Consider the following 27,997-nt stretch of genomic DNA (forward strand, 5'->3'; position numbering starts at 1 on the left):
AATGAATCCTCCTGCAAGGCAGGAGACCCCAATTGGATTCCTGGGTTGGGCAGATCTGCTGGAAAAGGGATAGGGTACCCACTCCTGTATTCTTCAGCTTCCCTTGTGGCTCAGCTGGTAAAGAACCATCTGCAATGTCGGAGACCTAGGTTCGATCCCTGGGTTGGAAAGATCCCCTGGAGAAGGGAAAGGCTACCCACTCCAATATTTTGGCCTGGAGAATTCCATGGACTGTATAGTCCATGGGGTCACAAAGAGTTGGAATGACTGAGCAACTTTCACTTTTCTTTTTGAAGACTGAAATAATCTGTTTCCCATCAAATTTTCAAGTACAGTACAGCCTTCTGTGTTTTCTTAACAGTTTGAGAATATACTGCCAACATGGTGCCCAGTGGCTCTGAATTCTTCAGTGTGTAACTCCTCAAAACATCATCCAAACCAGGATGTGAACATGGACAAATAAGGACCACCTAATCATTTGATCCTATGCAATTTCATCAAGTGTCCCATAAATCCTTCTTAATGAAAAGGTCTAATTCAGAATCGAGTGTTATAATTTGGCTGTCATGTTTTTCAGTTTCCTTCGATCTAGTTCACTTCACCTTTTCCTTGACTTTTATGACTTCAACCCTTTTGAAGATGAGAGAGTCATTTCCTAGGCCAGTTGATAAGGAGTCTAGGGATCCCCAAGGAGAGAGGGGTCTGGAATTCTCAAGGAGGAAGAAAGGACAAACTTTCTTTCTTTCTCCACATTCTTTAGGATTATATAACAATAATGTATCTTGCCTAAGGACAGTCTCTGGATTAAACCTTCTGTTATCTTAAAATGTTAATTCTGGGAGTAAGTCTGGTGAGGTCTTTACAACCTCCAGACATTCTTTGGATTCATTGGAGAGTATATAACTTCATTGTTAACACTAGCAAGCGGGTACTCTTTCTACCCACTTCTGATGCCTATGTCAGAAGCTTTCTCTATCTCCTTTATACTTTAATAAAACTTTATTACACAAAAGCTCTGAGCGATCAAGCCTCGTCTCTGGCCCCGGATTGAATTCTTCTCCTCCGGGGGCCAAGAATCCCGGTGTCTTCGCGTGATTCAACAACAACCTTTCATCTTGGGGGCTCGTCCGGGATCCTTCAGGACAAGGTAAGGAAGCTTGGAGCTTTAGTTCTTTGTTCCCTTAGCGAACACGCTTTCTGCTGTGCTTTACTAACTCTACGGTGTGCTTGTGTGAATGAATGGCATGCCCTGCGTGAAGCAAGTAAGGAGCCCTGCTCTGCGGTTCCACGGTGATCTCATACGGCTTATGGCAGAAACCTGTCGGGGCGTTATACTGACCTGCCAATGCCAAGAGGCACCCAATGTCTGCTTCAGGAACCGACCAGAAATGGGCAAAGCATGTGGACAGAACTTTCCTTTCTCGGTCAAACTTTTCGGTCTCTTTGACCATTTCATAACTCCTTGGGAATTAGAAGTAGTAACCTAATCTATTGGATCATAGACTTTCAAGGGACTTGTGATCTATACTGTTATTGTACTGTGGTTTAGGTCCCAAACTTGGATTGGTATTCAAGAAAGCACCTAGCCTCGTTAGTAATCGAAAGTTAGGTAGTTAGATGAAGTTCTAGCTCCAAGAACATCTCTGAGGTTAAAGGTTACTCAGATTGGGACTGCAATGGGTTTTTTTTTTTTGGTAATGCTGGCTCTTAGTGGATCAGAGGAGGCTGTTATACTGGTGTGGTGATGCTTGGAAAGATCATCTCAGTTTTATGTTCGCGTTGGTCTTATTGTAGTCAGGAAATACTCAGGGTCGTGCACAGGCACTCAGGTGACGAATGTTTCCCCTAGTAGTCTTAGCTTGGGAGGCATTCCAGAAGGTTACTCTGATTCACCCCGGGTGACATCAGAGGCAAGCAAGGTTAAAGGTGAAGAGCTGGACGTTAAGTAGGGATGCTCTCAAGTCTACCCCTGGTACATCCCCACCCCATCTCGGTGGTAGAACCGGGAGGGACGCGGACTGCACCTGCATCAGTAAGGGACAGACTAAGTCCGACCAGGAAGGAAAAGCTTTTGGTGTAATGTCTGTCTACACCCCCATCTAGAGCAGGGAGGGACGCCTCCGGTAGAAAAATGGCCTTGGTCGCTTTTTTCTCTCTTGCAGATGGTAGCTAACAATTCCAGCCTCACTCCTTTGAACTGTATCCTGAAAAACTGGGATAGATTTGATCCCCAGGGCTTAAAGACGACACACCTGGTCTTCCTATGTGATACTGCATGGCCACGGTATCCATTGGAGGATGGAATGGTGGCCAGTTGGAGGGTCTCTTAAGTATAATACTGTTCTATAATTAGACTGGTTTTGTAAGGAACAAGGGAAATGGGTAGAAGTAGCATATGTGTTGCCCTTTTTCTCTCTGTGAAAGATGCCAGACTTATGTTCTAAGGGTATAGATTTGGGCGTGAAAACTTCAGCTCCGTCCTGTCCTCTTACTTTGCCCCCGTACCTGGAAATCCAAACTGAGATTCAAACTGCCCACATGGAGGTCCAAACAACTCCTGTCTCAGTACGACCTCAGACTACTCTGGTTTCAGTAGAAACTCAGACCATCGAAGTAAGAGATGAGATGGAGGACAGGAGACAAAGAGAAGAGGAAAAACAGGTTTCTCCAATCTATCCCTGGGATCATATGCGCAGAGCAGCCAGAGAGACTGAGGAACAGCCACACAAGCTGTTGCCTCTTTATGAAACACCCACCGGGAGAAATAATCAGTCTGTGAGAGTTAATAAGCCTTTTTCTTATCAAGAAATACAAAGAATCAGGGAAAATCTGGGAGACTATTTAGAGGACCCAGAAAAATATATTAGACCTTTTAAAGGTGTTACTCTGTTTTATGACCTCACTTGGAAGGATGTGATGTACATCTTGGGACAAACGCTGACTCCCGAGTCGAAGACTCGAGTTTTGGGAAAACTGTTGCTTATGGAGATGAATGGCTTGGTAATGAATCAGTAGGGAAGAGGGAGAACGAGATAGCGGCCCTCCCCACTGGGAATTAGACGGTCCCAATTATAGAACCAGACTGGGACTACAACACAGCTAAAGGAAGATTGGATCAGAGTCATTTTGTTAGATGTATTCTTGAAGGACTTAGGCAGGCGCGTTCTAAGCCTTTATACTATAGCAAATTGGCAGACATAGAACAGGAGGAGAAGGAAGCTCCTGGTAAATTCCTAGATAGACTGAGAGAAGGCCTTCGCAGATTCACTGAGATTGATCTGAAAGTGAAGAGGCAAAAGTGAACTTAAAGGATAGATTTCTCACTCAGTCGGCTCCAGATATCTGCCGTAAACTATCAAAACGGGGGTATGGACCAAATTAGCCTTTAGATACTCTGTTACAACTGGCTCAGACAGTCTATTATGGTAGGGAATATGAGGAAAAGAAATAGAGGCCAAAAAAAGACAAAGCGGAAGCCTTCACCATGGCTGTGAAAACGTTCTTAAATAGCCTGAGAAAAATGCCCAGAGGGGCCCAGGTGAAAAGGGATGGGCTTGCTATTACTGTGGAAAGGAGGGGCACCTCAAGCGGGATTGCCCTCAGGCATCTAAGCCGCCCCTGGTTCCATGTCCGGTCTCCAAAGGACCACACTGGAAGAGAGACTGCCCCCAGAGGCGTAGGTCTCCGGGGTCGGACTCTCAAGACAATCAGGACTGAAGGTGCCCGGAGGTTCCCACACAAGCTCCCATCCTAATAACACCTGAGGAACCCCGGGTATTAATAATTGTGGGGGGCCAATTCGTCGCTTTCCTTTGAGATACTGGGGCAAATTATTCTGTGCTTACTGAAGCCCCTGGCCCACTTTCTTCCCGATCCGCTCCCATAATGGGACTGTCTGGACGAGCCAAAAGGTATTATTTCAGTTATTCTTTACCTTGCAACTGGGATTCTGTGCTGTTTTCACACGAGTTTCTGATCGTGCCAGAATCTCCCTCACCCCTTTTGGGAAGGGATATACTGAGCAAGGTCCATGCCTCTGTTTTCATGAATATGGAGCCCTTCCTTTCTCTCCCTTTAGTTGAACAAGATGTAAATCCTGGAGTATGGGCTGATGGAAAATGTGTGGGTCGAGCACAAAATGCTATTCCTGGAGTTGTTAAGCTCAAAGACCCACACGTATTTCCACATAAGAAGCAGTATCCACTGAAACCTGAAGTTAAGGAAGGGTTAAAACCCATCATCGAAAATTTAAAGGAGCAGGGACTATTAATTCCCTGTAACAGTCCCTGCAACACTCCTATTTTGGGTATAAAGAAATTGAATGGTAAATGGAGACTAGTTCAAGATTTACGAATAATAAATGAGGCTGTAGTTCCTTTACACCCCGTGATGCCTAATCCTTATACTCTATTGTCTGAAATTCCTGAATGGGCCAAATATTTCTCAGTAATTGATTTAAAGGATGCCTTCTATTCAGTGCCTTTGGCGGAAGAAAGTCAATTTCTATTTGCCTTTGAAGACCCTACACAGCCAGCTTCTCAGTTAACCTGGACAGTTTTGGCCCAGGGATTTCGTGACAGTCCTCACTTATTTGGACAAAGTTTGTCACAGGATCTACAAAACTTTCATAGCTCTGAAGCGGTGGTGTTACAATATGTAGATGATATTTTGCTCTGTGCTGAGACAGAGGAAGCTTGTTCGCGAGCCTCAGAAGATTTCTTAAACTTTCTGGCAGGCTGTGGTTACAAGGCATCAAGAGAAAAGGCTCAGCTTTGTCAACAATCAGTTAGATATCTGGGCCTAATCATATCAGAAGGGACTAGGGCCATAGGCCCTGAGAGAATTAAACCTATACTAAATCACCCCCTACCTATGACTTTAAGACAATTGAGAGGATTTTTGGGAATCACAGGTTACTGTCGCATTTGGATTCCGGGTTACCGGGAACTTGCCCGGCCTTTATATAAACTTATAGCTGAAACTCAGCAGGCCCAAACCGACAAACTGGTTTGGTCTCCAGAAACTCAAAAGGCTTTTAAGGTTCTTCAGACTGCTGTCCTGCAAGCTCCAGCTCTGAGCTTGCCCACAGGGTCAGAATTTAATTTGTTTGTCACTGAAAGAAAAGGTGTGGCATAGGGAGTTTTGACACAACCGCGAGGGCCTCACCCGCAACCTATTGCTTATCTAAGCAGAGAATTAGATGTAGTTTCACGTGGGTGGCCCCACTGCCTAAGAGTAATTGGGGCAGCAGCTTTGTTAGCACCCGAAGCTTTAAAAATAATTAATGGACGAAACCTGACCTTACTGACTTCTCATGATGTGAGTGGAATCTTAAATTCTAAGGTTAATATTTGGACGACAGACAGTAGGCTTCTTAAATATCAGTCATTGTTGTTAGAAGGACCAGTAACTAAGCTTAAAGTTTGTGGAAATTTAAATCCTGCCACTTTCCTTCCTGAGAAGGAAAATGAAACACCTGATCACGATTGTTCTCAATTCCTAACTTTATGCAGCTCGGGAGGATCTAAAAGATACCCCATTAGGCAATCCTGACATGGAAATATTTACAGATGGCAGTTCTTTTGTTAGGGATGGAAAGCATAAAGCAGGTTATTCTGTGGTGACTGCTGAACAGGTTTTGGAAGCAAAATCTCTTCCCCAGGGAACCAGTGCTCAGTTAGCAGAGCTTGTGGCTCTGCCCTGAGCTCTAGAGTTAAGCAAAGGGCAGCTGATGGGCCTGATAATCTATGTGAGTCAACTTCTGCTGACTCCAAAAATCCTGAGTCTGCCGTTTGATCCTCAAGACAATGCCTTCCTGTCCTGGGCTCACTCCTAGGCTGCATTCCACAATCGGTCTAACTGCTGGGTCTGTGGAGCACTCCCCTCTTCATCAGTGGAAGGCTTCCAGAGGTAGACATCTCCACTTCAAAGAAAAGACTTTCTCCAAGTCTGTGAATACCTTCAACAACAATCACATGCGATGCCTCGTCTTCATCTGATGACATCTACCAACCCTAAAACGGACTGGTGCAACACGTTGCACTTTAACTATGGACATAATGTGACTTTTAATTTCGATTTTAACTTGTTTTAATGACTGTGTTGCCTGCATCTGTAACTGTATAACTGGATTTGTTTCTAGCTGCTTGAAAACTTTTAAGTTACAAATGGTTGCTCAAACTCCTGCTACTGCTGTAACTTCCTCCAGCTACTATTTGGGGCCCCTAGATTAGATATCCTCAATATGAGGATTAGGAGAATATGTTGCCTCACCAATTTAGGGACAATGCCCCTTGCCAGCTCGGAAGCAGTTGTGGAACAAGAACGAGGCCCCTTTTCCCTAGGCAACATAATTCTCCTAAAAGAAAAGGGGGGAATGAGAGAGTCATTTCCTAGGCCGGTTGATAAGGAGTCTAGGGGTCCTCAAGGAGAGAGGGGTCTGGAATTCTCAAGGCAGAAGAAAGGACAACTTTTTTTCTTTCTCCACATTCCTTAGGATTATATAGCAATAATGTATCTTGCCTAAGGACAGTCTCTGGATTAAACCTTCTGTTATCTTAAAATGTAAATTATGGGAGTAGGTCTGGTGAGGTCTTTACAACCTCCAACATTCTTTGGATTCATTGGAGAGTATATAACTTCATTGTTAACACTAGCAAGCGGGTACTCTTTCTACCCACTTCTGATGCCTATGTCAGAAGCTTTCTCTATCTCCTTTATACTTTAATAAAACTTTATTACACAAAAGCTCTGAGCGATCAAGCCTCGTCTCTGGCCCCGGATTGAATTCTTCTCCTCCGGGGGCCAAGAATCCCGGTGTCTTCGCGTGATTCAACACCAACCTTTCAAAGACCTCAACCAGTCATTGTGTCAAATGGCCTAAGGTTTTTCTGATATTCTCTGGAGTAGGTTAGGTTATGCACCTTTGGCAGGGATACCACAGATGTGATCCTGTGTTCTCCCCGATGCATCCTTTCAAGTGACATGCAGTTCTGAAATGTTCTACTACTGATGACGTTCCCATTGGCCATTTGATTAAGGTGATGTCTGCAAATCACCTCCACTGTGAAGTATTTGGGAGAGGGGGAGGTACTTTGAGGAATTTTGTTCCACAACAAATTTTCAATTTTTATATTCACTTATTATATCAGCATGGGCTTCCCCAGTGACTCAGGGATAAAGAATTTGCCTGCCAATGCAGGGGACGCCAGAGACATGGGTTTGATCCCTGGGTCAGGAAGATCCCTTGGAGAAGGAACTGGCTATACGCTCCAGTTTTCTTGCCTGGATAATTCCAAGGACAGAGGAGCCTGGTGGGCTGCAATCCATGGGGTTGCAAAGAGCAGGTGTACACACGTTATACCAGTATGGACCCCTGGTTTCCTACTTTACTCCAATTACAATGAATCATAATTCATTGCTATCATTTATTTTGATGTTCCTATTGTGCCTGATTTGGCCATGAGAGTCTCTGCCAGCTAACTCTGTCATTTTGACTTGTCCCCATCATTCTCTGGGCACCTGTTTGTTTTCTTTCACAGGATGTTCTAAGAGTCACCTTGTTCTTTCCCTCCTTCAGCCTGGAATCAGGTATTTTGCCAAAAGCCCTTATTCCTCACAGAGGACAATGATATTTTAAAAACTAAGCACTGGGCACTAGAGAATCACTGTTCCCAGGTTCCATCTATGGATAGAGATGGAGAATGTATGTATTTACATAATTTTATCTATTTAAACTGAATTCATATAACACCTCTTATTCCACTCTCACACTACAAGGTTAATTTTAGTTATTAAGTAAATTTCCTTTTCTCTATTGGTAACTCCATAGGATGACAGTGAGAAACCGAGCTCCCACTGTCTGTAATATCTTTAAAAGTATCTGAGCATATGCAAAGATTTGATCAATTTGCCTATATGTAATCAATCTTTCAACACTGCCATACTATGAAATAGATGGTTTTCACTCAGTCGTTGATACCCCTCACTGGGTCACCTCTTCTTCCACATCTCTTCACCTTCTCTACTGTGTTACATCTCTAACACATCATGTTTGGCCACTGGCCTTACAGGAAGGTGGGCAGAAACTTTTTACTCCTGTTTACATCCATACTCCAAACACCTATAAGAGTGCCTGTAACATGATACATGACCAACACATGACCAACATGACCAATCAGTTGATTGAATCAATCTCTCCAATTATTTAGCATATTCCCCCAAGCTGGGCATTTTGAGAGCTTTCTTACTTTCTCATCCCACATGATTCCAGTACAGCAGCTTCTGAGGCTCCAGGGATCAGGTCTCAAGTCTATGTGACCAGCCATGGGAGGACAGATTAGTAAAAGCTGGCCCAAGAGGGAAATCAGTGTCTGTTAAAGATTTTGCTTAGCGTTTTTTTTTTTTTTTTTAATTGACTTTTAATTCCTTTACAATGCTGTGTTAATTTTTGCTGTGTAACAAAAGTCCAGGGCCAGATGGCTTCTTGGGCAAGTTCTAACAAACATTCAGAGAAGAATTAACTCTCATCCTTCTCCAACTTTTGCAAAAAATTGCAGAGTAAGTAACACTCCCAAGCTCATTCTATGAGGCCACCATTACTCTGATAACAAAACCAGACAAAGATATCACCAAAATATGAAACACCAAGAAATTTTCATTTAAATCACAATTAAAAGACCAATATCACTGATGAGCATGGACACAAAAATCTTCATCAAAATAACTAGCAAACAGAATCCAACAGCACATTAAAAGAATCATACCAGGATTGTGGGATCCCTGGGATACAAGGACTCTTCACTGTACACAAATCAATCAATGTGACTCACCATACTAACAAATTAAAGAATAAAAACCGTAAGATCATCTCAATAGGTACAGGAAAAGCAGTTGACAAAATTCAACACACGTTTATAATAAAAACTCTCTAGAAAGTAGGCAGAGAGGGAACCTACCTTAACATAATAAAGGACATAAACAACAAACCCACAGCAAACATCATTCTCGATGGTGAAAAACTGAAAGCATAGTTAAGGAAACAATCCCATTTACCATTGCAACAAAAACACACATGAAAAGATGCTCATCATTAATTATTAGGAAAATGCAGATCAAAACTACAATAAGGTATCCCCTCACATGGTCAGAATGGCCAACATCAAAAAAAAAATCCACAAACAATAAATCCTGGAGAGGGTGTGGAGAAAAAGGAACCCTTTTGCACTGTTGGTGAGAATGTAGACTGATCAGCCATTATGGAGAGCAATATGGAAGTTCCTTAAAAAACTAAAAATAGAACTACCATATGATCCAGCAATCCACTACTGGGCACATGCCTTGAGAAAACTGTAATTCTAAGAGACACGTGCACCCCAGTGTTCACTGCAGCACTGTCTACAATAGCCAGGGCATGGAAGCAACCTAAGTGTCCACTGACTGGTGAATGGATAAAGAAGATGTGGTACATACATACAATGAAATGTTATTCAGCCATAAAAAGGAACAAAAACAAGTCATTTGTAGATGAGTCAATGGGCCCAACGTGTGACATACAGAGTGAAGTCAGAAAGAGAAAAACAAATATAGATGTATGTGGACTCTAGGAAAGTGGCAGATAAATCTGTTTGCAGGACAGGAATGGAGACAGAGACATAGGGAAAGCACTTATGGACATGGCGGTGGGATGTCAGTGAGATGAACTGGGAGATCAGGATTGGTGTATGTGCACTGCCATGTGTAAACCAGATACCTAGTGGCCACACCTATTGTACAATGCAGGGAACTCAGCTCGGTCCTCTGTGGTGAAGTAGACGGATGGGATGGGGTGTGAGGAAGGGCCATGAGGGGATAAATGTATACATAGAGCTAGTTCACTTTAAAGTACAACAGATACTAACACAACATTCTAAAGCAACTTCATTCCAAGAAAAAAATTTTAATTAAAAACAAACAGATTTAAATTTTAAAAAGCCCCTTTTATTATGGAAAATCTATAGCATATACAAAAGTAGAGACATGTCCCCTTGCCTAGCTTCAAAAATTGAACATATGGTCTATTTTGCTTCATCTATGAGCCCTATTCCCTCTGCCATCTCTCATTCCCCAGATCAGTTCAGTTCAGTTCAGTTGCACAGTTCTGTCTGACTCTGTGACCCCATGAATCGCAGCACGCCAGGCCTCCCTGTCCATCACCACCTCCCAGAGTTTATTCAAACTCACATCCATCGAGTCGGTGATGCCAACCAGCCATCTCATTCTCTGTTGTCCCCTAGTCCTACTGCCCCCAATCCTTCCCAGCATTAGAGTCTTTTCCAATGAGTCAACTCTTCGCATGAGGTGGCCAAAGTGCTGGAGTTTCAGCTTTAGCATCATTCCTTCCAAAGAACACCCAGGACTGATCTCCTAGAGAATGGACTGGTTGGATCTCCTTGCAGTCCAAGTGACTCTCAAGAGTCTTCTCCAACACCACAGTTCAAAAGCATCAATTCTTCAGCACTCAGCTTTCTTCACAGTCCAACTCTTACGTCCATACATGACCATACATTTCCATACACTGGAAAAACCATAGCCATGACTAGACGGACCTTTGTTGGCAAAGTAATGTCTCTGCTTTTCAATATGCTATGTAGGTTGGTCATAACTTTCCTTCCAAGGAGTAAGTGTTTTAATTTCATGGCTGCAGTCACCATCTGCAGTGATTTTGGAGCCCCCCAAAATAAAGTCTGACACTGTTTCCACTCTTTCCCTACCTATTTTCCATGAAGTGATGGAACCAGATGACATGATCTTCATTTTCTGAATGTTGAGCTTTAAGTCAACTTTTTACTCTCTTTAACTTTCATCAGGATGGTTTTTAGTTCCTCTTCACATTCTGCCATAAGGATGGTGTCATCTGCATATCTGAGGTTATTGATATTTCTCCCGGCAATCTTGATTCCAGTTTGTGTCTCATCCAGCCTGGCATTTTGCATGATGTATTCTGCACAGAAGTTAAATAAGCAGGCTTACAATATACAGTCTATATGTGACTGTACCAATCAACATTGCACAAAGGCTTCTTTTGTCCACATAGTTGCCCACCTTGTTATTTCCTGTGTTTTTGATAATAGACTTTCTAACCGATATGAAGTGATGTTGCATTGTGTTTTTGATTCACGTTTCCTTGATGATTAGTGATATTGAGCATGTTTGTGTATCTGTTGGCCATCTGCATGTCTTCTTTAGAAAAATATTTATTTAACTCTTCTGCTCAGTTTTAATTGAATTTTATGCTTTTTTTTTTTTTGCCACCGAGTTGCATGTGTTTATGTATTTTTGATAAAAACAAAAATATATTTTCGACTGATTAGATACATAATTTGCAAATATTTCCTCCTATTCAGTAAGCTGCCTTTCCATTTTGTTGATGGTTTCCTTTGCTCTGCAGAGGTTTTTTAGTTATTGGTTAGTGGACTTTTTTAATGATGTGCAGGAGCTGTTTAGGTATCAAAGAAAGAAATCATGTGGGGTATGAACACACTTTTCTTCATGGTATGTCTGTCTATAGACTTTGTTGACAATGCTTTTTTAGTATGTGGAAATTTTTATCTTCCTGTTCCCCCTCAACTCCCCCCGCCCCATATCAATTAAAAACATATGCAGAGTAAAGACACATTGTTAGATGCTGGGTGGGATACGGCAGATACAGCAGAAGTAGCAGACAGATAAGAAGGAAAAATGCATTACAGTGTCATGAGGTAATCAGGGAGCTAAGAGAACAGATAGGATTCATACAAAAGGGCAAATGGTGTGTGTGTACATTAAGGAAGGCTTCTTAACAGTAGTATAATCTGAACTGAGTTTTAAAGAATAAGAAAGAAATTGGATGAAGTGGACATAGCAGGCCTTGGAAATAGTACAGAAAGATTTGGGAAACAATAAGGGCTGCCTGAGTGTAAAAGGTAGTTTTAAATCTAGTCAGGAAGACCGATTTTAATTCATTTGTCACAGGATTGCAGTCACTACATATATGGATTTTTGTTGTTTGATTTAGTCACTACACTGTATTTTTGACAAATCAGAAGATTCTAAAGGGTCCCATATATTGGAAGAACTGGGTTAAATAGCAATGAGATCCTAGGGGAAAACATTTAAAAACTTCTTTTAGCCTGTATTAGTTTTCTGCTTCTGTAAATTAAATGCTTATACATACATGATATATGTATGTATATATGTCTACTTTTATAAATATATATAAAATGTTTCAAATTTCCAAATGAAGCCTCAATTTACAGTAAATCAATTCAAAAAAGAATTGTTATTTTTGCAAAGTCAATGTAACTTACAATGTAACTGGACTGTAAGGCTTTTTCAAAAGAGATACAACTCTGTATGTTGGTTAAGAGTCTAGACTCTGTATGGGATTAAATTCTTTCTTTGCTGAGTAACTTGAGGCAAGATACCAAATCTCTCTATGCAAAATGGGGCTAACAGTACCTTCCTCCAAGGGTTGTTAAGGATATTCAATAAGTTACGAAATGTAAAAGCACTTATAGTACAGGTAATTGCAGCCCTGAAATTAAAAGACGCTTACTCCTTGGAGGGAAAGTTATGACCAACCTAGATAGCATATTCAAAAGCAGAGATATTACTTTGCCAACAAAAGTCCGTCGAGTCAAGGCTATGGTTTTTCCTTTGGTCATGTATGGATGTGAGAGTTGGACTGTGAAGAAAGCTGAGCACCGAAGAATTGATGCTTTTGAACTGGGGTGTTGGAGAAGACTCTTGAGAGTCCCTTGGACTGAAAGGAAATCCAACCGGTCCATCCTAAAGGAAATCAGTCCTGAATATTCATTGGAAGGACTGATGCTGAAGCTGAAACTCCAATACTTTGGCCACCTGATTGGAAGAACGGACTCATTTGTGAAGACCGCGATGCTGGGAAAGATTGAAGGCTGGAGGAGAAGGGAAGGACAGAGGATGAGATGGTTGGATGGCATCACTGACTCAATGGACATGAGTTTGAGTAGACTCCTGGAGTTGGTGATGGACAGGGAGGCCTGGCGTGCTGCAGTCCATGCGTTCTCAAAGAGTCAGACATGACTGAACGACTGAACTGAACTGAATCCTTTCCAGGGCTAAGTGAGGCAGGATAGGGAGTCTCTTTGCAGGCTGGCCATTACTCTCAGTGTGGAAGTAATTTTTTTCAAGAGAGAGAACGGTGCACATGGATATATCCCTTCAGTCTATGAAATACTCTGCAAAGCTCCAAGACTTACAGTTAATATTTGAAAAAACATGGGGTGCCTATTAAAGTAGCAGATTCTCAGGGCTTAATATCAACTTTGGTGGGGGGTATTGAAAACTCTTCTTTTTAAAAGTCAGTACCTCCAGTAGTTCTGCAGGTGGTCCATAAAGAGATAGAGTAATTACCTCTGTTTTGTCTTAAAATACGATCTAACAGATGTTGAACACCATCCTTTCCCAACTATGAGCTTCATAACAACTTATCCCCCAAGAACTACAGTGCCCCCAAGAACTACAGTGCCTCTGCTTGGCTCTCCTCGCTTGCAAAACAACAGAAATTTGAAAAGCAAGCCAGGGGTGGAGGGTGGCACGAAGGTGACACAGGTGTGACACAAGGGACAGGAACACCATTCCCGGCCTCACCCACACCCTGCACGCTAGCTCCCTGTCTTCCTTGAAGCACTCATCTTTCCCAAACACACAAACACCAGCAGAAAATTTATCTGGAACAAAGGCAATGAGGCTTGGGCTTTTCTGAAGGATGCCAGTCAAGTTCCTGGATTTCTAAGCCTGCCGTGTAAATTCTCAGACAAGCATCTTTCATTGTTGCTGCTGTTATGGTCACTAAGTCATGTCTGCCTCTTTCATGACCCCATGAACTGTAGCCCACCAGGCTCCTCTGTCTGTGGGATTTCGCACTCAAGAACACTGGAGTGGGCTGCCATTTCCTTCTCCAGGCTATCTTCCTGACCCAGGGATAGAAACTGCATCTCCTGCATTGGCAGGCTAATTCTTTACCACTGAGCCAAAAGGGAAGCCTCCATTTTTTATTAAGCTTCCATCATCTAATGACATGCTCTGTTTTACCTATAAGTCATGGACTTGGAACATTTTCCTTGAGAGATCACACATGCAAGAAAAAGATTTGAATTTAAGCTATTGCCTCTCTGCCCATAATTCAAGGATTCTAACTTGTGGCAAGACACCTCAGGGTGCTGCTCCAGAATGACTAGAACTTAAATTTTCTCACTTGAAAATCAGAACGTTCTCTCAAGCAGAACTTGAAAGAAAAGGAACTGCACAGGGTTTAATTAATCTCCTGTGTCCACACAGGGTGGCTAAAGCGAGGGAAGGGTGCACACACCAGGCAACAAGCAGACCTGTGGCTGCCGAAGACAGAGGAGCAGTCACGGTAAGCCTCATTGCTTAGAAAGATCAAAACCAACTCTCCTGGATAAGGAACTCTCTGCCAGACACAAAGCCAAAACCCAACTTCTTATGAAGTTTACAGAATCCTGATGTTTTCTGTGTGCAAACTTTTAAAAATCGAATTCTCACCTTTCTCAGAAAGTCAAAGAGGAGATTTCAGAGTTCAACAGCCACCAAATGAGTAACAAGTAACTTTGGAAACTATCACTAAGATCAGAGGGTCTGTCTTCTGCTTGGTCATTCTTACCTTGTAGAATTAAAGAGAAAGATCTGCCAAAAAACAAAGCAAAATGACACCCAAACCTGAAAAACCCTCCAAAACCCCCAAACCAATAAAAATTAAAAACCAAAAGACTCTGCAGATAGAATTAATACATTTGCCCTAACAGTTATTTATCCTGCCCATCCCTTTCCAGCACCATCTCCACCACCTCCTGTCCCTGTTTCTCCCCCCCATCCTTATACAAAGCTGTTTTCTTAACAAAGCACCTCATTAAGCAAGTAATGATTCACTCCAGATGAGTGTATACTTTCAAGAGTTTGCATACTCAGTTTCCTGCGTTTCTTTGGAGAGGCTCATTCTTGATGAGGAAGTAAAACTCCAGCCTTTGCAAGTATTTGGTGGCTCCTGGGAACTGTGACTTCTCCCTGAAGCTATTTTTCTGGTGGAGCCAGGGAATTACCCTAGTAACAATGAGCACAATGATCACAAGGTTTGATTATCTGCCCTGTCAGCTTCTTGCATGCAAGAGAACCTATAAACGAAAACACAGGTAGGCCTCTCCTTCTATGTACCTTAGTATAACCCCTTAAATGGAATGCTAAGTGAACAGCAACAACAAAAGGATGATACAGCATCTGTCATCAAGTCTGTCCTTCCATTTCCCACAGATCCCTGCTCTACTAACTGGTCTGCTTTCAGATCAATTCCTGTTAGAGGCGCTCTGATGGGCCTTTAATAGGTATTTTACTGAAGTGTTGGGTAGAGTTTACAGGAAAAGCACGTGGGCAGGCAGAGGGGCCTTTTACTGGCTCCCAGAGGGGCTGTGGGCAAACTGCTGGACTTCAGTGAATTTCTGTTTCTTCATCGGTAAAATGCCAATGTTGACAATACCTTTTTCAAGGGGAGTTAAGTGAGTTAATACATATTAAGCTTTTTAGAATAATGCCTGGGACATGGCAAGCACTGTCTGAATTTGCTGTTACAGTACAGAAGGTCCCCACCTTCATGATGGCTTATGGCTTTTCAACTTTATAACGGTGTGAAAGTGGTATGCATTCAGTAGAAAATATAAAATGTGATCTTTTCCCAGGCTAGTGATATTTTTTGTTTATAAGGGTAAACAACCAATATACTTACAACCATTCTGTACCCAGACAACCATTCTGTCTTTCACTTTCTGAAGTGTATTCAATATATTACATGAGATATTCAACACTTTATTTTAAAATAGGCTTTGTGTCAGATGATTTTGCGTGACTGTAGGCTAATATATCTGTCCCGGAAAAGTTTAAGGTATGCTGGGCAGCACTATGATGTTTGGTAGGTTAGGTGTATAGTATACATTTTTTGACTTACTATATGTCTAACTTACGATACGATTATTAGAATGTAACTTCACCATAAATCAAGGAAGACCTGTAAATAGATTCCCCCTTTTTTCAATAACCCAGAACCCCTGATTAAGATCACCTGATAGAGTCCCAGAACACTGAAAATTTTCAGAACTAATTTTGCATCATAAGAATATTCATTTAAACAATTATCAACTGGTAGCAAACTGCTAAGGCAGGAAGCTAACACCTTTTAAGGGATTTAAAATTCCAAAGCATTTCCACTACACCTGAGATGAACTTACAAAAGAATAGTTTTATAAGAGTAGTTATATTCTGTTTGTGTTATCCCTGAATTCAGATGTTGACATCCTAAAGCCCCAAAGATGGTATATTAGGAGGTGGGGCCTTTGAGCGGTTCTCAGGTGATGAGATTATGAATGGGATTAGTGTGCTCATGAGACAGACCCCACAGAGACCCTTCCGCCTTGTGAAGAGCAGCAAGAAAACCCTGGTGATGAACCAGGAAGAGGACTTGCAGAAGAATCCAATGTGCTGGTGCTTTGATCTTGCATTCCCAGCCCCCAGAGCTGTGAGAAATAAACTTCTATGGTTTACAAGGAAGATTTGGGAGAATGGCATTGAAATATGTATAATATCATGTATGGAACGAGTCGCCAGTCCAGGTTCAATGCACGATACTGGATGCTTGGGGCTGGTGCACTGGGACGACCCAGTGGGATGGTATGGGGATGGAGGAGGGTTCAGGATGGGGAACACATGTATACCTGTGGTGGATTCATTTCGATATTTGGCCAAACTAATACAATATTGTAAAGTTTAAAAATAAAATAAAATTTTAAAAAAAAACAAAAAAAAATAAAAATAAAGTAAAAGTAGAAGAGTTATTTCTTATAACTATTATAAAAGAATAGCTGGATCTAAATGGTGTTTCTTGCAAGATGGAACAAGTTAAATATACCCATTCTTAATATTGGCTGAATATTGGCTGAAGCATTTTACCAATATTTGTGGAAAAAATTTTTACTTGTCTTTAATAGATAATCTTATGGAGGCTGTGGACAAAATCTGAAGGAACAGAGCTTACAGAAATATCAAATAGCAATTTGTTTTTTAAAAAAAATCTGTCTCTCATTTTTTTTTTTTTTTCCCAGTTCCATGTTTGCTTTAGCCAACATTTATCTTTTTGGATGCTTACAGTTCAAAGACATGGTAAGGTCAATATTTCCAAGGGACTAAGAAAGAATTTCGAAAAGGAACTCAGAGGCATGTTTGCCTATTACCAGAAATATAGGATTATTACCATAATGTTTTTCTTTATTTAATAGTTGGATAAGATAGTTCAGTAATTATTTTTTCTGTAGTACCTGCCCCAAATACGGGAAGGTCTGGACCTGATGGGGTCAGCTTACAGAGGAGGGGACAGTCTATCAAGCCTTTCTATGCATTTTCTTGACCTTCGTCAAAACTATTTCCTCACTTTCAATATTTCCATAAGTTTCACACCAACTTGAGTGCCATCTGCAGTTCTTGACATTTGGTTCTCTGATTTTCCCCTCCTAAACATGTTAAGGAAGTGTTTTGTATATATACAGCCAGGGTATTCTGTATATACTTCTTTTTTGTTTTCGTCTTCATTTCTCTTTTTTTCTTTAATCTGATCTTCCTATAGGTACCAAGAGGACATTTGCTTGAGGTTAAGTGAAGTCGCTCAGTCGGGTCCGACTCTTTGCGACCCCATGGACTGTAGCCCGCCAGGTTCCTCCATTCATGGAATTTTCCAGGCAGGAATACTGGAGTCGGTTGCCATTTCCTTCTCCAGGGGATTTTCCAGACCCGGGGATCGAACCCGGGTCTTCCGCAATACAGGCAGACGCTTTATCGTCTGAGCCGCCAGGGAATAGAGCTCTCTTAAAAATCCTTTTCTCAGGCTCCCGTAGAGATTCAGTGGTAAAGAATCCACCTTCCAAGGCAGAAGACATGGGTTTGATCCCTGATCCGGGAAGATCCCGTATGCTCCAGAGCAACAAAGCCTGTGCACCACGACGACTGAGCCTATGTTCTGGAGCCTCGGACCTGCGATACTGAGCCCATGAATCCCAACTACTGAAGCCCATGTTGAAGCCCATGTGCCCTAGAGCCTGTGGTCCAAAACAGGAGAAGCCACCACAGTGAGAATGAGAAGCCCACACACTGGAGAGTAGCACTTTCTCTGCACGACTAGAGAAAAGCTCGCGCAGCCATGAAGACCCAGGACAGCCAGAAATAAAATAAATTAAAAAAAAAATCCTTTTAGAGACCCCCTAGTGGTAAAGTAGTTAAGAACCCTGCCAATGCAGGGGACATGGGTTTGATCTCTGATCTGGGAAGATTCCACATGCCGTGGGGCAACTAAGCCCATGCGCCACAACTACTGAGCCCACGCTCTGCAACTATGGAACCCGGGAACCTTGATGGAGCCCATGCGCAGTAACAAGAGAAGCCCCTGCAACGAATTCACCCACTACAATTAGAGATAGCCCCCGCTAGCAGCATCTAGAGAAAGCCTGCGTACAGCAAGGAAGACCCAGAGCAGCCATACATAAATAAGTGAATAAACAAATAAAATGTAAAAAATCTTTTAGGTGTACAAGTCCACATCTTCAATGTATCTATTTCAGTTCTGACTCCAACCAGTGAGTATTTTTACAGCTTAAAACCAATATTAGGGTTTACCCATGGACACCAGTGGTGTTCTCTAAGAAATGTAGCCTTCTCAAGATGCAGAGCCTCTGCAGAGAAAGCCTAAGAAAGCAAAGACCTTCCTCATCTCAGGTGACAAACCTCTATCTCCCACAAAGTGAGATGTCTTAAATCACTGACCTCCTAACCTGGGTTACCAGAAAAGTGATAATGCTGTGTGAATTTTCCCCTCAAAACCAGGCAACGAAGGTAGAGACCAAAAAGGCCCCTTATGAATTTGGACACTTTATTAAGACACACTTCCCTGTGAGCCAGCATGTTTGGACAGAGAATGCTGCCTGTCACTTCATGTCCTAGGCTTCTAGCTGGCTGCAGATGCAAGTGTGACAGAAACTGTACCCCATAAGGGGCAGAAACCGGAGGGCACATTCTCGCTGGTTATAAAGCCAAGCTCTCAATACATAAAACAAAACAAATGGAGAGTCTCATCTTATAGTTTTTCATCCTTATGATAAAGGAAAACATAACTCTATCTGAGAGGCCAAGAATCATTCACCATAGGTGTTGATTACCAAAATCAAATTCACAAGCTCATGATTCAATATCCATTTTCACAAATGTTTTTCTCCTGCCACTGTGAATTTGGAAAGGGACAAAGAGAAATCTTTATCCTTCTCTCTTGACTATGCTCTATAGACAGAGATTTGCGAGACTGACATGGTAAGACCTCTTACCTTCTGCTGGTCTGTTGTCGGTTATCCCATATCTCAACTGCAGTCTCCAGGGAGAGTGGAGTGTCCCAGCCTTTTGCTGTCCCATCCTCATCACTAGAAACTGTACAGGAGGAAACATGTGTTTCCTTTTACCCTTTTCAGCTTTTCGCTGTGGCTCTGTAACCAAAGACAGATTAACAAGAGAAAAGGAAACAAGTATATTAACATATACATCTCATGTATACTTGTAAGAAATGCAGGGATGACTAACTCAAGGAGGAAGCCAGAATTTGGACTTACAGATTATCTTAACCAAAGAACAATGTATTTTTAAGTGAGCAACAAGACAGAGGAACAGAGTACTAGGCTTCCAAGAGTGGCAAACTGTGGGACAGTAAATACATTAGAGAATACTGGAAGATAATCGCTAGTCAGCAAAGGCTCTTTTGCAGAGTCCTCAGGTGCTGTCTTGGGGCTGATAAGTGTCTAGTGTTTCAAATGATTAATGTCTGCACACATTTATGTTTTACTTTCAGGAAAATAGAGGGAGGAAGAGGACTTTTCTTGAATCTGCTTCTTCTCAACTGCCTTCAGCTCAAAACAATCCTTGTCCGAAGAGGAAGATTTTGGGGTGGCATAATTCTGCTATTCTTTTGTAGGTTTTACTATACTGTTTTCTTGCTTCACAATGACTCTTTATGTTCTAACATGAGAAAGTGAAGTAAGACATTGTCAGAAAGGACTTAGCAATGTTCACATGAGGCTTACTTATAACAGTAAAATATTGATTTACAAAGTAACTACTGAGAAACAACCAAAAGAGTCAGCATAGGAATCTGTGATCAACGTGGTGCTTCGCTATCCACCTATCAGAACAACAGGCAGTGTGTCACATTCTTTGTGGAAAGTGTACATAAAATACTTTTAAGTGAAAAAGATGAAGACAACATAATGAAAGCACATAAAAAAACTTAGTGCAAATGAATATTAATCAAAGATGGGAGCATATTTTCCATTGTGTAATATGTTCATTCAGGGTTTTTTTCTTTCTAGTTGCTCACATTCATAATCAAATAGGAGGAAGTTCCTCTTTGGGCAATAGAGCTAATGCCAGTTCTTTCTGAGCAATGTCTTCAAGCAATATCATTTCACGATTTTCTTGCAATTAACTCTTGGGACATCAAAACTTTTAGCGTAAGTGAAGCAATAAACATTCCCTGCTTTCCACATGTCTCCAAGGGTGGAGCTCCCAAACTGGTCAGAAAAGACAGAAGGGAAAAGATGTTAAATAGCAAGTCCAGCTCACCTGGTCAACTTGGACATTTGGCTTCCGTCAACATGAAGGCTCTCCTTATTCTGGGGCTTCTGCTCCTTTCTGTTGCTGTCCAGGGCAAGACATTTGAGAGGTGTGAGCTTGCCAGAACTCTGAAGAAACTTGGATTGGCTGGCTACAAGGGAGTCAGCCTGGCAAACTGTAAGTTAACTATTCTTCATCCTTCCAAATAGTCAGCCAGCTGTGGAACAGATACTAACTGAGGAAGAAGAATAAGAAAGGGACTTTGAATGAATGGCTTTTTTTTTTTCCTTGAAGGGTTTGTACATTTACAATGGCTGAAACACATCAGCTCAGAATCAGATGTACCTAGGGAAGGATGGAGGCATGGGAGGGTCAAATTCTATACCATTCTAAGCATGCCAGGTCTTGCTGTACTCCTCTAGTGCCACTAAACTTGCCAGCTGGCACTTGTAGGGTGACTACAAGATATATTTCAGCCCTCAGCCATTTTCCAGCTTGCAATTTGGGTTCTGCAAGCAAGAGTAAGGCAGTATTTTTGTCATTTTTAATCCCCCTACCATGATGCTGGGTTTTTAACAGCCAAGTTTTTTAAAAAGTTACATTGAACTCTTAGAACAGGGACTGTAGGAACCTGTTTCTCCTCAATCAATATCTACATAAGGAACCCTGAAATGTAGCATGAAATAACATTCTATTATTCTGACTCTAGTTCATTAATTATTTGTCATTTTCTTCCACAGAATTCAATATGTGCCCTAAGGAAAAGTTCCTTTGTATTTCAGTCCATACCTGTCCATGTCAACATTGTATTTTTCAGAGTGAATTCAGACATTTCTGCTCCATAACTATTTTTCAGTACATGAGCAAATGGCTAGATGGATGGATGGATGACATAGTCTTTCCTATCCTATGATTCTTATTGTTTGGATTCTAATTTGATATCCAAATTCACCTTTAGGTATCATAAGAAATTTTCTTTCTCCTAGTAAATCCTTATTTTTCCCAGTACAAATATTTTTACATTAGCATATGCATCTGCTGCTCGTGACCAAACCCATTTAAGCACTCTGTTGATTTTCTATTCTAGGCTCAATCTTACCTGGGGGATGGGAGCAATGGAAGACACAGCTATTTCAATATTTTTTACAACGTGTTATCTTGTTTCATTAGTATTAGCAAATGATTTGCTAACAAAAGAATTCTCCTAAGGGCCCCTAACACCAAATGTTAAATTATCTACAAGTAAAATATATGTTTATGCTTCTAAAATAAGTCATTAGTAAAATAGAATTATGTTATGAAATAAAAGTCATATGATATTGCTGTTTATTACTAAAAATACATTTTTTTTTTCAGGGATGTGTTTGGCCAAAGGAGAAAGCAATTATAACACACAAGCTAAAAACTATAATCCTGGAAGCAAAAGCACTGATTATGGGATATTTCAGATCAACAGCAAATGGTGGTGTAATGATGGCAAAACCCCAAAAGCAGTTAACGGCTGTGGTGTATCCTGCAGTGGTAAGACAAGATACTGTTGAGTGATGGCACAGGTCCCATTTGGTGGTACCTATAAGAAGAGAGATTTAATACAAATGAAAAGGTCTTGAAGAGTTCATGAGGGACCAGAAACACTCCATCTTAACTTCTAGAAACTGTTTTTATCACCTACCTCATAATTCCTTAAGTAAGAAATTAAAAAGCTGGTATCATAGAAGGTTGCTGTTTACTAACATACAAGAGTTGGAATGATCTATCACTGTATTGTAACTGGACATGTTGATGCTTTGTAAAGGACAATGCCATTCCTACTAATTTACCTGGTTTGGAGAGGTTTAGGGATAATTTGGCTGTGTGGTCTTTTTAAAAATTTTGTCATATGTACTTTTTAATGTACATATTATACAGTAGGGGTTTTTGGCTGAATGATTTTAAAGTAAATTAGAAACATTTCACATTTCATTCCTAAATTCTTTAGTTTGCATATCTCAAACATACACTTCCTATTTAATCACTGTCATTCTACCAAGTTAATATATGCATTTATTTTTAATTGGGGTGAAACACCTATTCTATTGAGTTCCTTTTAAAACTGAGATAACATATGCAATATTTAGGGCTTCCCAGGTGGGGCTAGTAGTAAAGGACCCTCCTGACAATCAGGAGATGTGAGATACAGGTTCAATCCCCGGGTTGGGAAGATCCTCTGAAGGAGGGTATGGCAACCGACTTCAATATTCTTGCCTAGGAAATCAACATGAACAGAGAAGCCTGGGGGGCTACAGTCCATGGGGTCGCAGAGAGTCACACATGCACATGTGCCACGCAATATTTATTGCATAAAATATTGGAGAAGTATTGCCAAATGATATTGTTTAATTTTTAATATTAAAATTCCTAATAAAGAAGATTCATTTCTGGACATATCTTTTATATACAGTTAGTTTAGTTTAAAAAATTATTTGTATTATACAATAATCTGTGGTCATTGAATAAAAGTTCTACTACCCAGAGACTTATGACCACGGTAACTTGTGGTCTCCACATCTTCTTTCAGAACACACATCACTCACGTACATGAATGTAAAGCTATATAATCCACATTTGTACCCACATACAAACATGTAAGCAATATGCTTCAACAAAAATGAAATTGTACTATATTTACTACTTTACAATTTGCTCGTTATTGCACAATATCATTTTTCTCAACAAATATCAATCTTATTACTTTTCCTGGATGAATAGAATTTCACTAAATATTCTAACATTTATTAATCCAACTCTTGTATTGATATGTACATCTTGGGTACATCACTTATTACTTTTCTTGTTTTGGAATGAATTTTCACTAGTAGAACTGCTGAGCAAAAAACTGCTAGACTGGTTTCTGCTTGTTTGTTTTTGTTTTGTTTTCAAAGTGTCCAGTGAAAAGAGAACCTTCTGTCATATTAGTTAATAGTTTTAGAGCTTCCAAATGACATTGGCAAACGAAAAACAGAATGCTTTACTTCATGCCAAATGGGATAGAATGGAGAGAGAGGGTTTTCTCCCAATATTCACAGATACAGGGACTCTTAAAAAAATAATTTTAGTTGTTCTTTCCTCAGCCTAAGAGAATAAAGCTGGCTGAACCTAAAATTTACATGAATTTCTGTGAACATTGTCCTCATTTCCCACCACCTCTTTTTCAGCTTTGCTGAAAGATGACATCACTCAAGCTGTAGCATGTGCAAAGAAGATTGTCAGTCAGCAAGGCATTACAGCATGGTATGGTATTTTTTTGTTTTTTGCTTTCCATCCAATGTTGGTAAGATATAATTGACCCACAGTACTTCATAAATTTAAGGTGTACAGCATAATGACGTAATACATCATGAAATGATTATCACAGTAAGTTTAGTGAACATGCATGATCTCAATGGATACAACATTAAAGAAACACAATGCAATACTGTTAAGCAATTATCCTTCATTAAAAAATAAGTTAAAAAATTAAAGAAACAGAAGAAAAAAATTTGTGATGAAAAATCTTGTGATTTACTGTCTAATCTATTTTCATATGTGAGCACAGCAGTGTTAATTCTATTCATCATGTTGTACATCACATCTCCAGTGTTTACTTATCTTATAATTGGAGGTTTGTAGTACTTTCCGATGCTTTCATCCAATTCCCCACCCCTCACCCCACCCACTGCTGCTGCTGCTGCTAAGTCGCTTCAGTCGTGTCCGACTCTTCACGACTCCATAGACGGCAACCCACCAGGCTCCCCTGTCCCTGGGATTCTCCAGGCAAGAACACAGGAGTGGGTTGCCATTTCCTTCTCCAATGCATGAAAGTGAAAAGTGAAAGGGAAGTCACTCAGTCGTATCCAACTCTTAGCGACTCCATGGACTACAGCCCACCAGGCTCCTCCATCCATGGGATTTTCCAGGCAAAAGTACTGGAGTGGGGTGCCTGCACCCCACCCACAATACCCACAATTGGTAACCACAAATCTGATTTGTTTTTCTGAGTTTGTTTGTGTTTCAAGTATAATGGACCTTCAACACTATGTAAGTTCCCTTCACAGAGCAAAGTATGGGTTAAGCATTAAAGGAGAGATCTTCCCTAGTGGTTAAGAGTCTATGCTTTCAGTGCAGGAGGGAGTCTGGTACCTGGTTGGGAATCTGAGATACCATAGGCCATGTGGTGTGTGTGGCTAAAAAAAGGTGTGTGTGAGAGGGTAGGGAGTGGTTTCATCTTACTGTTATGAGAAAAGTGTTGGGAAGATTCTCTAAGACCAAGGGAATTGAAAATGGAAAATCTAAATATTAAGATTTATGCTAAACAGTGTATTACATAGAAACAATCTACTTTAACCTCAATTTATTCTAAGGAGTTCTAGAATTTTTAAGTTTTTCCACACTCTACCAATTCCTCATCATATCTTGAAATTATTTTTGAAAGTAAGTAAATATGGAATACGCTTTGCAGTTGTGTTGTGGACTACACAAGACTCAACATTTGTGTTCAGCATTCTGTGCTCTAGTGAAGCCTTGGGGAGATGTGAAGGCCTTGGTATACATGTCTCCAGTTGATAAATAAGCAATACTTGGATCTGTCTGTAGCTTGTATTTCATGGACTGATTAACTATTTTGTTCTCACAAAGGATTTGAAGTATGTATAACAATGAAGATATGTTTTAATCTTATTATCATTTCTTTTACCTTTTTCTACAGGGTGGCATGGACAAACAAGTGTCAAAACCGAGACCTCACGAGTTATGTTAAGGGTTGCAGAGTGTAACTGTGGAGTTTTCGTCTTCAGCTCATTTTGTCTCTTTTTCATATTAAGGAAATAATCGTTGAGTAAAAGGTTATACTCTCACTCTTTCAAACAAATAATGTTTTTATCAAAGCAGGAGCATATGGTCTTTCTTCTAAGAGGCTGACGTTTACCTCACGTGTTTATTGTTTGATATTGGGCCTACAACATTTTTCAGCTTGCTAACAGAACTAATGCTGGTGAATAATTGTCTAAAATCTTCATTATCAAATGTATCTCTGGTACATTTAGTTCCTCAAAGAGATAACCCAGACTTAATCTTGAATGATATAAGTACTCCCCAATATTCAACAAAATAGAAGAAAACAATGCTATGCTAAGTCACTTCAGTCGTGTCCGACTCTGTGCGACCCTAGAGACAGCAGCCCACCAGGGTCCCCGGTCCCTGGGATTCTCCAGGCAAGAACACTGGAGTGGGTTGCAATTTCCTTCTCCAACACATGACAGTGAAAAGGGAAAGTGAAGTCACTCAGTCGTGTCCGACCCTTAGCATGGACCGCAGCCTACCAGGCTCCTCCATCCATCGGATTTTCCAGGCAGGAGTACTGGAGTGGGGTGCCATTGCCTTCTCCAACAAAAGAATATCTCTAAGCAAATTGATCTTAGGCAAAGCCCCACCTGAGTAGGCATGTGAACTTTCATCTGTTCAGTCAAAAAGAGCAGAACGTCAAATGGTAAAAATGGAAACAGCCCCATCAAAAATTTGTTTTCATAAGTATGACCTTTGGTTTAAATGTTTTAGTAGAAATGTTGCATTCACACAGCTTTCAAAATAAACTCACAGTTTATACATCAACCTATTTTAGCCTTTGTAAAGAACTCATTTAGGCATCCTGCTGATCCTGAAGGAATATAAAGAAGAATTAGATGAGCTGTTGATTTTCCTTAGTTTTATTAGCTGAAATTCATGCATTATGACTAAATTCAGAGGTAGATGAGTTTGCAAGCATTGAATTAATTGCTATTCAATAGATGTGAAACTATGCATGTTGTAAAAGAAAAACATTTTCATTAAAAGCTTTGCAATTCATACTTCGTCTTCCTTTGTTTAGAGCCATTTAATGTCTCTGAAGAAATACGTATGTATTGGGAAATAATGATCTGACACTTAGTATTTCCTACATTCTCACCTGCATTGAAACGGGTGGATATTGCTAGAGAAATCCATAAGCCTGCTGATATCTCACTTAATGTTTTAAATGTTTAATCTTTTTCGACTGTGCCATACAGCTTCAGGGACCTTAGTTCCCCAAGAGGGCTTGACTTCTTACTCTAAGAGTGAAAGCACGGAATCCTAACCATAGAACCACCAAGGACTTCCCCTCACTTAAAATTCATCAATACAAATCTCAAATGGGCCCTCAAGTCTACCTGGTCATCATAGTCACTTCTCTGAAATCCTTCTGTGTTGGTGTCCTCACTCTAAAATGACTGTCACTATTTACTTCCCTCTTTTCAAAGTCCCAGCACACACACCAACCCCTGGCCTTCCATACTCTGCTCTGAGCAGATGACCTTACAGTCCGCCTTACAGTCTTAAGTCCTCTGTCAGATGATATTACACTGACAGAACAGAAGCAACCTCATACAAAATCCTCCCTTCCTGGCCAGCATAGCAGAGCTAACATCTTTCCCTGGGCCCGCCCTCCCTTCTTTCCCCGGGCCCGCCCTCCCTTCTTTCCCCTTTATCACTGGGATGAAGGGCTTCTGCTCCTCAAATGGCAGTCTCCAAATGCAGTCTTCATCACAGCCCTCTCACTACTCCAGTTTAGGCTGAGGGTTTCCTGCATCCCGAGTTTCTCCCTCTGCTGGATCATCCCCAGCACTGCACGAGCTGCCCTGGGAACGTTTCATTTTACAAAGAACTCTCCATAGGCTCTACACAACCCTCTAACTGCTGCGGCCAGTGCAGCACGTAGGGATCAAAAGTGGTCGACGCACAGTTCGGGAAAAAATAAACCAGAGTCAAAATTAAAGTTTTAAAGATGGGACCAGAGAACTCAAGACCTCTTAGATCAAGAGCCCTGTTCTTCGGAGCCACATCACTTTTATTTAGTGTCTTGGCAACAGAAAGCATCTGTTGCGCAACGATGAAGTCAGCCTCCTGTGTCCCCGGTGATGTCTCACATTTTGTTGATTACTTTAAACTATCTTTGTTATTTTCTTTTACAAAGGGTTTCGTCTAGCTGGAGGGCATAGACCTGCATATGGAAAACATCTTGGGAAAACATCTTGGTGTGTGCACAAGCAGCGATCTGAACCTGCGCTGACCTGGTGTTCCAAGATCCACACTACATTTTTCCTCAGCTTACCAGGGCATGATGACCCCAAGTAACCAACCTGATGTACTTTTGTTTGGGTTATGCTGTATTGCTATATTTTTCCTTTATTCTTTTCCCATGGTGATTTTCTCATGGCTTAGCCAGAGCAACAGGTGGCTGACTATTAACCCCTGCAATCACCTA

General features: G+C 41.0%; 1 protein-coding gene and 1 long non-coding RNA gene across 10 annotated transcripts in view; one reads left to right on the forward strand and one right to left on the reverse strand.

The window, feature by feature from the left end:
- The window catches only part of LOC147371842 (uncharacterized), a 135,957-nt gene extending 115,105 nt beyond the window's left edge, over positions 1-20,852 (reverse strand). For 8 of the 9 annotated variants that reach the window (XR_015163793.1, XR_015163790.1, XR_015163794.1 and 5 more), the window contains exons 1-2: positions 20,713-20,852; positions 19,428-19,583 (exon numbers count right to left, since the gene is read on the reverse strand). This is a non-coding gene — a long non-coding RNA (uncharacterized LOC147371842). Of the gene's footprint in view, positions 1-9,956; positions 10,982-19,427; positions 19,584-20,712 lie in introns of those variants that run through there. The other variant, XR_015163795.1, reaches the window with a different exon arrangement.
- LOC147371847 (lysozyme C, tracheal isozyme-like) lies at positions 20,664-26,562 on the forward strand. The gene is made up of 4 exons (XM_086400030.1): positions 20,664-20,880; positions 22,060-22,224; positions 23,898-23,973; positions 25,427-26,562. The coding sequence occupies exons 1-4, from the start codon at positions 20,688-20,690 to the stop codon at positions 25,491-25,493; spliced, it is 501 nt and encodes a 166-aa protein (XP_086256156.1). The 5' UTR covers positions 20,664-20,687; the 3' UTR covers positions 25,494-26,562.
- Positions 26,563-27,997: the final 1,435 nt, after the last annotated feature.

This window comes from Bos grunniens, chromosome 5 (genome assembly GCF_055505025.1).
Source record: "Bos grunniens cultivar Pamir isolate PY7600 chromosome 5, Bosgru_T2T1.0, whole genome shotgun sequence".
Taxonomy (NCBI): Eukaryota; Metazoa; Chordata; class Mammalia; order Artiodactyla; family Bovidae; genus Bos; species Bos grunniens.